Source organism: Antechinus flavipes, chromosome 6 (assembly GCF_016432865.1).
Source record: "Antechinus flavipes isolate AdamAnt ecotype Samford, QLD, Australia chromosome 6, AdamAnt_v2, whole genome shotgun sequence".
In the NCBI taxonomy this organism is placed as follows: Eukaryota; Metazoa; Chordata; class Mammalia; order Dasyuromorphia; family Dasyuridae; genus Antechinus; species Antechinus flavipes.
This window is the reverse complement of record NC_067403.1, coordinates 258,175,416-258,188,015: the sequence shown is the minus strand read 5'-3', so window position 1 is coordinate 258,188,015 and position 12,600 is coordinate 258,175,416. Positions and strand designations below refer to the sequence as shown.

General features: G+C 55.0%; 1 protein-coding gene across 1 annotated transcript in view; it reads right to left on the bottom strand.

The window, feature by feature from the left end:
* Positions 1–12,600, bottom strand: part of LRP5 (LDL receptor related protein 5) — a 109,617-nt gene that overhangs the window by 8,886 nt on the left and 88,131 nt on the right. The window contains exons 9-15 of the mRNA XM_051966639.1: positions 12,212–12,501; positions 11,454–11,680; positions 9,990–10,174; positions 6,419–6,742; positions 5,187–5,386; positions 2,514–2,716; positions 1,746–1,936 (exon numbers count right to left, since the gene is read on the bottom strand). Of these exons, the coding sequence (XP_051822599.1) occupies positions 1,746–1,936; positions 2,514–2,716; positions 5,187–5,386; positions 6,419–6,742; positions 9,990–10,174; positions 11,454–11,680; positions 12,212–12,501 (1,620 nt within the window). The remainder of the gene's footprint in view (positions 1–1,745; positions 1,937–2,513; positions 2,717–5,186; positions 5,387–6,418; positions 6,743–9,989; positions 10,175–11,453; positions 11,681–12,211; positions 12,502–12,600) is intronic.

Here is a 12,600-nt window from a genome sequence, read left to right as displayed (position 1 = left end):
GCCAAAGAGCGAGATGCCCTCAGCGGGGGAACGCTCCACATCTGCAGGAAGGACCAGAACGTCTCGCTGAAAGGCCTGATCCCTGGCCACTCTGAAGGACTTAGGTGGACATTGTCTGTTCCCAGAGAAAGAACTGACTGTGTCTGAATACAGATGGAAACCTGATTTTTTTAATTTTTAAAATTTAAATATTTTATATTTTTTTGAGGATTTTTTGGGGGGGCAGATCTAGGTTTTCTTTTACAACCTAATTTTTATGGAAACTTTTACCATAATTTCACACGTGCCTTCTCATTGAAGAGGGAGGTTAAGGATGAAGAGAGAGAATCTAGAACTCAAAATTTGAAAAACAAATGTAAGAAGGTATTTTACGTGGAATTGGGGAAATGAAAATATTAAGGAAAGAAAGAAAAATTTTGAAAAAGACAGAGATTGTTCCTGGGTTAGACTCAACCCTGTGTGTTTGTGGCGAGGGGGAGTGGTCCCTGGAGTCCCTCAAGACCATTAGGAAGTGGATTTAGAAAATTATAATAATCATTATAGAAATAGAAAAATATGTAATAAGTGAATATATATAAATGTATATAGTTATGATAATCATCATATAAATATGCAATGTAGTATATAAATACATATATAAGTAAATATATGTAAATGTACAAAACAATGATAATCATATAAATATAGGGTATGATTTGTAAATATATATGATAAGTAAATATATGTAAACGTATAAAACAATGATAATTATCATATAAATATAGGGTATAATATATAAATACATATGACAAGTAAATATATGTAAATGTACAAAATAATGATAATCATCATATAAATATATGGTATAATATATAAATATATATGATAAGTAAATATACGTAGATGTACAAAACAATGATAATCATTAATATACAGCGTAATATATAAATGTGTATATATATATATATGAAATAAATATATTAAATATACAAAGTCATGAAATCATCATATAAATATATATTTGTGGTGATGATTATAATTTATATATTGCAATTTGGGTTTTATAACATAAATCTATAAATATGAAATCATCATATAAAGGGAGGACCATTTGCCAGAGGTGGGATGGCCTCTGGGTTGCCTCTTGGCACGAACCACTGCCTCTGACCATTGACAACAATGATGTAATGACAAGGCTGAGGCCCTTGAGGGTCAGTGCTTTGCAGATAGCATCATGTTGTATTCTACGACAGTCCAACCCTGTGAGGGAGCGCTATCCTTAGCACCCCCATTTCCAAGTGAGGAATTGTGGGTGCCTTACCTACAGTCATAGGGCTGGCAAGTGTTTTTCAGGGGCTTGAGGAGCCCACCTCAATTTGGGGGGACAACTAGATTGGGCCACCCAGCTTCAAGATCCTAAGAGATGCTTAGAAATACCCCCAAAGAAGGGAGAGACATTTTCCTCAGTGCCCCCCAAAGAGCCCTTCAGTCCTTAGGTAGCCCTAGAGTTGCCTAGAAGTTTCCTAGAGTTTGGGACTTGGGGTGATATGGACACTGGCCCTGAACTCCCTCAATATTGTGGTAACCCTAAATTCTGAAAGCAGAGGGCACATGACTGTCTCCTGCCTTGGTCATCCCGTGCAAGCTGGGGGACCCGTGTGCTGAACAGGCGAGGCCCTTGAAAAGGCCTCACTGGGGGCCGAGACCTCGATAGGGGGTGAGGCTGGTCTAGGCCACCCGCAGACCGAAGCCGCCCGAGCACTCACCTGACAAATCGCAGCTTTCGATGCGTTTCAGGTCGGCGTCCACCCAGAACAGCTTGCCCAGATGATTGTCCACGACCAGGGCCACGGGCCGAATGAGGCCAGTGGTGAAGAGCACCTCCCGCTCGGTGCCATCCAGGGCCGCCCGCTCGATCTTGGCGGCCCGGTCCTGCATGTTGGTGAAGTACATGTACCTGCCAAGGACAGACATGGACCGTGAGGGGGCAGCTGGTGCAGGTGTCCTCCCCCTGGCCGCCTCCAGGGGCAACAATGTGGTCATTCTCATCTTCGCTCCTTCACAGGGTAACCCTGAAGGCCATCTGGCCCAGGATCTGGCCCTGGAGTCGGGAGCCCGGGATGATGATGCAGTCTGCCAACTGCAGACCCAGCACTCATACATGGGGAAGGAGGGAGGGGGACGGTCATTTTAAACGGGTCCAGGGAGTGGGCAACTCAGAGGAGCCTCTTAAAATGGGTGGTGTCCAGTAATGGGAAAGGCCAGCCTGGGAGTGGTAAGCTGAAAGTTTGGATAATTGGTCCTTCTCAGAGAGGGCTCAGAGGGGTGGCTGGTAGCAACAATCGCTCTAGGATGGCTCGCTGAGCACTCAGCACAATATTCCCTTCAAACTCCAGCCAACCACTACAGGACGCCGGGGGCTGGGTGCTCGTGGCTCCCCTCCAGCATAATGCCTTTGAGAGGGGGCCCGCCCGGGATCCTCCCACTAGGACCTGTGCTGATGGGGGCTAGCCTGGTACTCCCTGGGCCCTCACCCGCGCTCCGCATTGACAGCGATGGCCCGGGGCCTGTCGCGGTCCCCGCGCAGCACCACGCCGATGGCTTCCCCGTTCAGCCGGTGCACGTTGATGGTGTTGGTCGCCTCACAGGTCCAGTACAAGGTGTGGCTGTACACATCAATGCTGAGGTCGTGTGGCTGCTTTTCCTGGCCCTGGCTGGCGGAGGTCACGACGAAAGGCTGTGGGGAAGGACGCAGAGAGAGTTCAGAGCCAGGGGCCCGGGCCATGGGTTCCTGGAGCGGGTGAAGAGCTCTCGCTAACTCGTAGCCAGCCTGGGGCTCTGTGGAGCCCGGCACACAGCAAGTGCTTAATAACTGCTGGGTAATTTGTTCAGGAAACAGCAAGCACCCAATAGGTGGCAGGCACTGAGGAGAGCCTGCTCAGTGTCTGTTCCCAGGGAGCTTACACCCTACTGGGGAGAGAAGGTCCAGTGGGTCTGAAGATCAAATCAGCCAGGAGACCTGGATTCAAATCCTACCATGGACAAACTGTTAAATCTCTCCCAGCCTTAGTTTCTCCATCTGTAAAATGGAGGAGGAAAGGAGGAGGAAGAAGAGGAAGAAGAGGAAAAGGCAAAAAAGGAGAAAAAAAAAGGAAGAGGGGGAAGAGGAAGAGAAAGAGAAGGAAGAGAAGAAGAAGGAAGAGGAAGGGGAAAAGCATCACATAAATGTGATCTATAGTTATTATTATCATCCAGGGACCTGGGCCACAAAGGCCCCATGGCCAACCCTCTCCTTGACATTGAGAAGTCTGGAAATAATCCCCGAACCCCCACCACAGGCACTCCCTGAGCCAGCCCAGCTCTCTGCTCTCCATCATCTCAAATTTCCAGGAGCAGGTTCCCCGGGGCTCCACGTGGCCCGGCAGTGGGCACTGCCCTCTGTGCCAGGAGAACAGGCTCCCTTCACTTTGGAGTGAAACTAATACCACTGGTATGAACGGTTCCCCATGAGGCAACAGCCTCAATCAGTACAGACTGATGCCTGGTCTGCGATTAGCGGTTTGGGCGCCCGGGGACAGGATACTGGCCTGCCCGGGGCCAACGAGTCAGAGCTGGCCTTCCAGGCGCAGCCCGAGCCGCCGATCCCGCCACATGCTGCATGTGGAGGCCCTCGCCAATGGGGAATGGCTGAGCATACTCCAGCCATGAGCACGATGGATTTCTCGCAGTCAGAGAAAGGATGATGGGGATCCCAGAGAAGCCTGGGAAGCTTTCTACGAACTCAGACAAGGTTACGAGAGCAGAGCAGGATGGAAATGTCTATGGGGCTCTGAAGCTCCCCCATTCTGACCGGCCTTGGCCCTCAAACCCCTCAAAGGCCAGCCAGGATTCCAAAGGACTCCCCGAGAGGCGAGAGATGGGGGTGTAAGCTGCTCCATTTTGGGGGGACCTCATTTTGGGCCAAGGCTAGATCTCCAGGGAGAGATTGTACTTGATACAAAGCCTCCTCCTAAACAGGAGATTGCATCCAACTATCTAGTTATTCTTCCACCACAGGAGAGACTCGGTCCCTCAGGAAGCCAAGCTGCTCCCCACTCGCATCATCGCTAAGGATCTGGGGGAAAAGCTGGAAAGGGAACTTTCCAAATTGCCTTAAGGCGCTTAAAACATCTCCGAAAGGGCCCTCTCTTTTAAGCTGTTTATGCGCAAGTGGGATCAGCCTTTCCAGGGCCCTGGCCCAGTGGGATCAGCCTTTCCAGGGCTCTTCGGACAACTTAGACCCAACAGCCTTCTCTGTGGGGAAGCACCCACCCAACAGTCAGCACTTTCTGGCCCCAGCACGCCATCCCCATCAAGAGACGAGAGAGAACGTCACCTCCCACGCCAAGATGCGCCCTGAGCGCCTTCCTCGGACGCAGAAGAGTCGTGGCCAAGGGCTGGAAAGCCCGGAGCCTTCATGCATAACCGAGTCCAAATCCAGGCCAGCCAGAGGAGAGCTGGGGCTGGGAAGAGCTCAGAGGCTGGTTCTGTTGCCACCAAGCCATGGGCTCAGGGGACAGTTAGACAGAACTGGCCCAACACTGAACTGACCCTCCTGGAGGCCACAAGAGGGCGCAGAGAGCACAGAGCCAGCCTAGGAGCAGCCTCAGACACTCAGGACCTGGAGAGGCTGGAGGGGGTCCCCATCTGTGCAATGGGGACAGAGTTCCCACTACCCCGGGGTGTAGGACAAAATGTAAAGCGTCTCCCAAACCTTAAATGCTAGCTAGGGGCAGCCTCATCAACATCACCTTCCTCCTGCCCCTTTTCCTCCTCCTCAAACCCTTCCTTTTCTTCCTCTTCCTCCTCCCCTTCCTCCTTCTCCTCTTCTTCTCTTCCTCTTATCCTTCTCTTCCTTCTCCTCCTCTTGTTCCTCTCTTTCTTTTCTCCCCTTCCTCTTCCTCCTTCTTCTCTTCCTTCTCTTTCTCTTCCTCTTCCCCCTCTTCCTTCTTTCTCTCCTCTTTCGCCTTCTCCTCCTCTTCCTCTTCTTCTTCCTCCTTTCCTCCTCCCCTCCCTCACCTTCTCCTCCCTCTTTCTCTCCCTCTTCCTCTTTCTCCTCCTCCCTCTCTTTTTCCTTCTCTTTTTCCCTTCTTCTTCCTCCTCCTCTAGAGGGCTGTCTGCCCCAAGAGCGCCCCTTGCCCCCTCCAAGGCCCGGCGGGCAGACTTGCCTGGCTGCCGTCATCTCTGGCCCTTTTGATGTTCTGCCGCCCGTCCACCCAGTAGATGAACTTGTCCAGCGGGTCGTAGTCGATGGCCCTGACGTTGCGCAGGCCGTGCAGCGGAAGGACCACGTCCGGGCTCTGCTGGTCATCGGGGATCATCCGGCTGATGGCGCACTTCTGACTAAACAGCAAGAAGGTTGTGGGCGCTGAATGCCGGGGTCAGAAAGGGGAAAAGGAGAAGTCGGGTGAGAGAAGCCAGGTCGCGGCGCCCGCGTCCTACTCTGGGGTGCCAGGCGAGGCTCCGGCTCCTTTCTAGATACTGAAAAAGACCCGGATGCCAGGAAGAGCCCCCCTGCGCTGGATGCCCCCTCCGGGGCTTTGACTCTAGCCTAGGGAGGACCTGATTCCTTCCTCAAACCCCGAGCGCCCGTTCTCGGCCCAGAACCGGGTCATTTGTTTTTCGGCCTAGAGTCAAGCTGCCCACAACACCAGCCCCTGACGCCCGCCTGGACTGAGCATCCCGCCTGGAGGCTGAGACTGAGGCACCCAGCTGGATGACGGTTGTGTCTCCAGAATCCTAGAGCAGCAGTTGCTGCTCCCACTGAAGAACTATCTAGATCTATTCTAGTCCCTGAAACTTTCAGAATAGAGAATTTCAGAGACAAAGGGGACCAGGAGGTGTCCGAGCAGGTTCTCGTGCATTTGGCCGGCTTCCACGGAAGCTGTTTGTTAAGTACATGAGGCACCCGGACATGGGGCAAGAACCTACCTTCAGGTAGCTTACACTCTAAGATAAAATCCAACTGATTCTAAAGTGTACACGGGAAACCCCATCTCCTGCCTCTGGGCCCTGCACCCACTTAACTGGCCCACTCCGTCTCCTTCCCTCTTCTGTTTAAAATCCCAAATTTCCACAAGGGCTGGCTCAGATCTCGCCTCCTCTTGGGGTCTTCCCGACTCCCCCCGATCTCCCCAAATTATATTTCCCCTTTCCAGCACAGTTGTATTAAATCAAACCAGAACTAAATCAAGCTCCTGGACAGCAATCCCGCTTCCTTTCCTTCTGTCTGCACATAATAGGTATTTACTGACCAAGCCGAAGGGCTGAGCCCGTTTGTTCGCTCGAGAACCAACGTGCTGTGCTGTTAAGTGGACAGGAGGTCGATTTTCCCCCCTCCCGGTCACCCGCCCCAGTGATTCTCGGGGAGACTGGACCGAAGGGGGTTCGAGGCACATACAGCTGCAGTTCCTGTGGTTGGGATCCAGGGAGTAATGGGTCGCACACGCACATCTGTAGCCATTGGGGACGGCCAGGCACAGCTGCCCGCAGTGTCCGTTGTTCTGAACGCAGTCGTTCAGGCCGTCCTGGCGGGAGGAGTGGAAGACCAGGATGTCCATCACGAAGTCCAGATGGCCCTGGATCAGCGTCCGGTTTTTGCCAGTAAGCTTATTGGCTCTCTCGATGCTGTGGAGGTTCCAGTCGGTCCAGTAGATGTAGTCGCTGTACTGCGTCAGCCCAAAGGGGTGCGGGAGGTCGTCGGCGATGATGATCCTTTCTTGACCTGAAGGGGCAAAGGTACGTTGGGTTAGGGATCAGAAGACAAGCTCCCAGAAACCAGGAAATGCCCGCTAACCATCAGAGGGAGGCAGGCTCCATCCGGAGGTTCTGGTTCCCCTCACGGAGGGCAAAGGGCAATGGCTGGAGGCTGTCCCAGCCCCCAGCCCCCAGACTGCGGTCACCTAGTCCAGAATCTTCATTTATCATGACACAAAAGGAGGGCTGGACTTGGATCTGGAAGGGGCTAAAAGGGTCATTGGAAGTCACCTCCTAGAGGAGGAAATGGAGATCCAGAGAGCCCAAGGGAGTCGCCTAAGGTCATGTGACTGGCAAGGAACAAAGCTGGAATTTGAACTCGGGTCTTCTGGCTTCCAATCCAGTGGCTTCTTTTGCATGAAGGGACATTGCCATGGACTCGGAAAATGTGCGAGAACTGCCACAAATTCAGGAAAGCCTTCGAGTGGTTCTGTACAAAGCTAACAGGATCCCAAAAGCCCAACATCATCTGCGTGAATTTGTTGGATGTTGGAGAGTTCCCAGAGAGATGGCTGGACTTGCTTCAAGAAGAGCTGGGTTCAAATGTTACCTCTGACAATCCTGACTGTGGGCCCCCAAGCAAAGCATTTAATCTCTGTGATTCTCTGTTTGCTTGTCTGATAAATGGAGTCATTCATACTCATGGAGGCTTGTCTCAGACGCCACTAGCTGTGTGACCCTGGGTAGATCACTTAAGTCTGACAGAGAAGGAGGAGGAGGAGGAGGAGGAGGAAGGGGAAGGAGAAGGGGAAAGAAAGGGAAAGAAGGAAAGAGGGAAGGAAGGAGAAAGGGAAAAAGGGAGGGAGGGAAAAAGGGAGGGAGGGAGAAAGGAAGGAAGGAATGTAAGAAAAAAGGGAGGGAAGGAACCTAGGAAGGAAGGGAAAGAGAGAGGGAAGGAGGGAGGAAAGAAGGAAGGAAGGAAGAGGAGGAGGAGGAAGAGGAAGAAAGGGAAGAAGGAAAGGAGGGAACAAAGAAGGAAGGAAGGAAGGAAGGAAGGAAGGAAGGAGGGAAGGAAGGAAGGAAGGAGGGAGGGAAGGAAAGAAGAAAGTCATGCTCAAAGTCATGGAAGTAACTGTTGCACAGTCTCAGTATCATCTTCTAACTTCCTGGTTTAGCTCAATGAAGATCAGTTCTGCTCTGGAGTCCTGGGGGCGTCCAGCACCTTGGACAGGGGTCAGTAGTGGTGGGCTCATCAGTAATGTCCCCCCACCACAACAGCAGGGCTTTCTGGTTCTCTTGGCCATCAGAGTCACAGCGGCCACCGACATCTGGACCACAGCTGTACCCCAGACACACATGGAGACGGCTGCGGAGCGGCCACACGGAAGGTGGCCATCGTGAAGCCCCTGGGACGCGCGATGGGCGCAGGCACCCGAGATCAGCCCTCAGTGGCGTCATCTGGGGGGACGCGAAGGGTCCGGATTGAAGCCCGTGACTCTTTGGCCCTCGTGTCCCCCTGTGTGGTCGACTTCAGGACAGTCTGCAGTGATGGGACATCACGTTCGCCCCCGAGCCTGGGTCTCAGTTTCCCCGTCTGTGAATCATTGATCCTCACGCTCGGACGATTGTTGTCCTTTGTCCTCCAAGAAGACGGCAACGACTCCCCTGTGTTAGAGCCCAGGTGGGGACTGTGCTGCTGCCTCTGACCACCTGGCAGCACCTGCCCTGGCAGGTTGTCCACAAAGTCACCTTTCGGGCGAGCGAACGAGGGGCTTCCAAACCGGGGCCGGCCCGGAGTTTCACTCCCTGCAGCAGAGTCGGAACCCTCAGTAGTTTGGGCCGAGGAAGGAGCTCAGGGTCCGGCGTCTCCTTCCCCGGGTGGGGGGGTCTCCAGTCTCTCCGAGACGATTCCCCCGGCAGCGACTCCGTGTCCCGGGCTGGGCCGGGAGAAAGTCTGGGTTCACACACACGGCAACGAGGGCGGCCCGACGGCTCTTGGACCTTCAGCCTGGCGGGCACTCGGAGGCCGCTCCTGCCCACACGCTCCTTGGGAGCCTCCCCACCCCCGCGCCAGCCCCGGTCGCAAATGGTCAGTCTCAGGGGCAGTGTGGACGTCCTGGGAACCGGGGCCCTCAGAGTGTCTCCACCTGCTGAAACAGATGGTTCCCACCCCGGCGGGGAAGCGCTGTGACTATCCAGGTGGGGAAACTGAGGCAGTCACACAGACACTAAGTACTGGGAGGCAGGTGTGTGTCTGTGTGGGTACGTGTGTGTCTGTGTGCACACGCGTGAACACATGTATTGTGTGTGTGTGTGTCTCTGTGTGCACACACATGGTTTGCTCGGACCCCGAGGGCAGGGAGGGGGCAGAGTGGACAGAACAGCGGGCCCGCCCTCAGGAAGGGACGCTCTCAGCTGCCGTCAGCCTCGTTGGTCTCCTGTGAAATGTGGACGGCGGCCCTCGGGCCCCTCACTCTCCCCTGGCGCAGGAGGAACAATGATGGGAAGGCAAAGGCGCCAGGGGAGGCGCGAGCCGTGAGCCCCAGCGTGGCTGCAGCCCCCCTGGGGGGACCGGGGACTTTCTCTCTCCGGAGGACTTCGGGCCGGAGCTAGCTGACCCTTAGTGGGCACCCTGGACTATCGGGTCTGACTCGGACCACCTGCCGGCTCGGGAATTCTGGGAAATGACCGACCATCAAAACAAGAGACCACAATAAAGTGAGAGGCGGACGGACAGAGGCGGACGGGGGCCTTTGGCCGTTACCCAGAATTCCTCCCCCACACAGCCAGTGTGCCCAAGCTCACATTTATAGGGAGGAACCCCCTTTACCCATGAGGCTACGGGACTCCAGGGCCGGGGCCCATCCAGGTGCTCCCCAGCCTGGTTCCTTTTCTAGAGGAAGGCACAGACAGAAATGTGGGCCCGGCCGAGAGGGAGGGAGTCTGGCTCCAGCAAACCCTGCCCACTGAAGGGACCGTGCTGTGCACAGTGAGCTCGCTGGGGACAGATGGCTGCTTCTTTTATTGGTGCTTCCCTGTATACACAGGGCCTGGTATACAGAAGGGGCCTAATTAATGTTGGTGGAACTAAACTATTCCGAGATATAGGGAAAGACTTGCCCTGGTGTTTGTTTCACTTTAGGAAGCCTAGACTCTGAGCGGGCCCAGGAGCCCTTTGCCCCCCTTTGTGTCCGCTGCCCTGCCCTCCCTGGCTGGGCACTCCATGGCCCGCACCCCCACTGTCGGGGAATTGGCGCTTAAAGTCACACTCCTACCCAGCATGTTGGAGGACTCGATCATGTTGGTGTCCAGGTCGGTCCAGTAGAGCCTCTGGTCCGCGTAGTCGATGGTCAGGTCGTTGGCCCGCCCCACTTTGTCCACCAGAGTGATGCTGTTGGTTCCGTCCATATAGGCCCGGACGATCCTGGGCTTCCCGCCCCACTCTGTCCAGTAGAGGTACCTACAGGGGGACCGGAAGGAACATCAGCGACCCGGAACCCGTTAATGATAAAAGAGGGAGGGGGAGGAGGAGGAAGAGAGTGAAGGGGGAAGAAAAAGAGAGACAGAAAGATGGAGAGAGACAGAGACACAGAGATGGAGAGAAAGACACAGAGACACAGAGAGAGACAGAGACAGAGAGAAAGATGGAGAGAGAAAGAGACACAGATGGAGAGAAAGACACAGAGACACAGAGAAAGGCAGAGAGAGACAGAGACAGAGATAAAGGCAGAGAGAGACAAAGGGATCCAGAGACAGAAAGATAAAAACAGAGACAGAGAGAAAGGTAGAGACAAAGGGAGACAGAGACACAGATGGAGAGAAAGACACAGAGACACAGAGAAAGGCAGAGAGAGAGAGAGAGAGAGAGAGAGAGAGAGAGAGAGAGAGAGAGAGAGAGAGAGAGAGGCAGAGAAAAAGACGGAGAGAGAAAGAGACAAAGACACAGAGAAAGAGAGAGAAAAAGGAAGACAGAGAGACAAGAGAACCCGATTTTGAGGCCATAGGAGACCTTTAGCTTAACGCAGGTGAGACATTTGGAAACGCTGCCTTTAATGCTCTGGTTAGTCATGGCTTTTCGAAACCTGTCCCTGGCCCGGGGGTGATGCCGGGCCCAGCCCGTCCCGGGGTCTCCAGAACTCTTCCTTCCTTCTAGGTTCTGTCTCTCCTGGAAATGAGGAGACTGATTCTGGGAGCGTTTGGACCCTCGGTCCTGACTCCAAACCAGGAACCTCCCGCTGCCTCCACAAGGGCCTCCCCACCCCAGAGCGGGTCCCGGGGTCAGGGAGGCCTGTTTCAAGCAGAGCGGGGGCTCACGCTGGGGACGGGGCACTGGCAAGGAGGGCGCCCAGGGCGCCACGGCACTAAACGGGCTGTATTCTCTAACAGAAGAGACTTCCGGGCCCGCCCTCCTTTCTGCTCTTTACCTCAGGCTGTGTCTGCCAGGTTCTTATCATTAAAATAGAAATCTTAAAATTTGTTTTCAAGTCACTTTAGAAATGCTGCTTCATTTGATCCTCAGCACACCCTGAGAAGAAGGCATCGTGGGAATCCTTATGCCCGTTTCACAGACGAAGAAACTGAGACCGAGAGCAGTAAAGCGGCTCGCCCCACGTCGCCCAGCCAGGAAGAGACAGCAATGGGATCTCAAGCCCAGCTCGTCCCGCCCCCGGGGGACCCCGAAGTCTCGGCCCCCCATCCACGGTGGGGACCACCTAGCGGGCCCCCGCCGGCACGCTCACCCTTTGGTGGGATCCAGGGCCAAGGACCGGGGGTTGTCGAGATCCTTCCAGACGAGAACCTGGCGGTACTGCCCGTCCAAGCGCGCCACCTCGATGCGGTTGGTGCCCGTGTCCGCCCAGTACAGGTTCCTGCCCATCCAGTCCACGGCCATGCCCTCGGGGTAGTCCAGGCCGAACTGGATCACGTGCTCCACCGAGCTCCCGTTCATGTAGGCCCGGCTGATGGTCTGCAAGGGCAGAGGGGGAAAGGAGGGTCAGAGAGGGACAGGGAGACGGAGAGAGAGAGGGACAGAGAGATAAGAGACAGAGACAGAGAGAGACAGAGGGAGGGAGGGAGAGAGGGAGGGAGGGAAGGAGAGAAAAAGAGAGACAGAGAGAGAGGGACAGAGACAGAGAGAGAGGGAGGAAGAGTACTTAAGTACTTAAGTAAGTACTTAAGAGGAAAGCCATCCTAAGAAAGAGGTTATAACAGGGCTTCTCAGCTCCCAATATAAGGGGCCTACCTCATCACCCAGAGTCTTACTTAAGGCGTGTAAGAACGTGACACTGAGGAAGCCCCCGGGCCTCCCAGACAGGGGAAGGAGCCCGGGGGGAGGCGGTTCAGTAAAACAGCTTCTCTGGGACCAAGACCCCAGGAGAGGCTCAGAAGGGTGGGACCCCCCGCCCCCAGCCCTACAGCTCCCAGCTGCCCCCTCCCCCCGCAGCCCGGCTCCCACTCCGGGGGCCTTCCTGGCGGCCGGGGCCGTGCGAAGCGCTACCTTCAGGCTGACGTCGGTCCAGTAGATGTGATTGTTGGAGACGTCGAAGTCCAGGGCGGAGGCCTCCTTGACGCCGGTCAGCGGGATGGCCACGTCGTTGTTGTTGGTCTCCAGCGAGATCCTGTGGATGGCGGCTCGGCTGGTGAAGACCAGGAAGGCCTCGGGGATGATGCAGGTCTGCAGGTCGCTGAGCAGCTCCAGGCCGATGGGGCAGCCGCACTTGGCGGCGTGGGGGGTGAAGAAGCACAGGTGGCTGCAGCCGCCGTTCTTCTCCCCGCACGGGTTGGTGCCTGGAAGCGAGCGCCCGGCCCCTTGGTCAAGAGCGCCCGGCCGGGCCCGAGGACGCCGGGGGGTCGCCGAGGGCGCGGGGAGGAGCGGTTCTGCCCGGG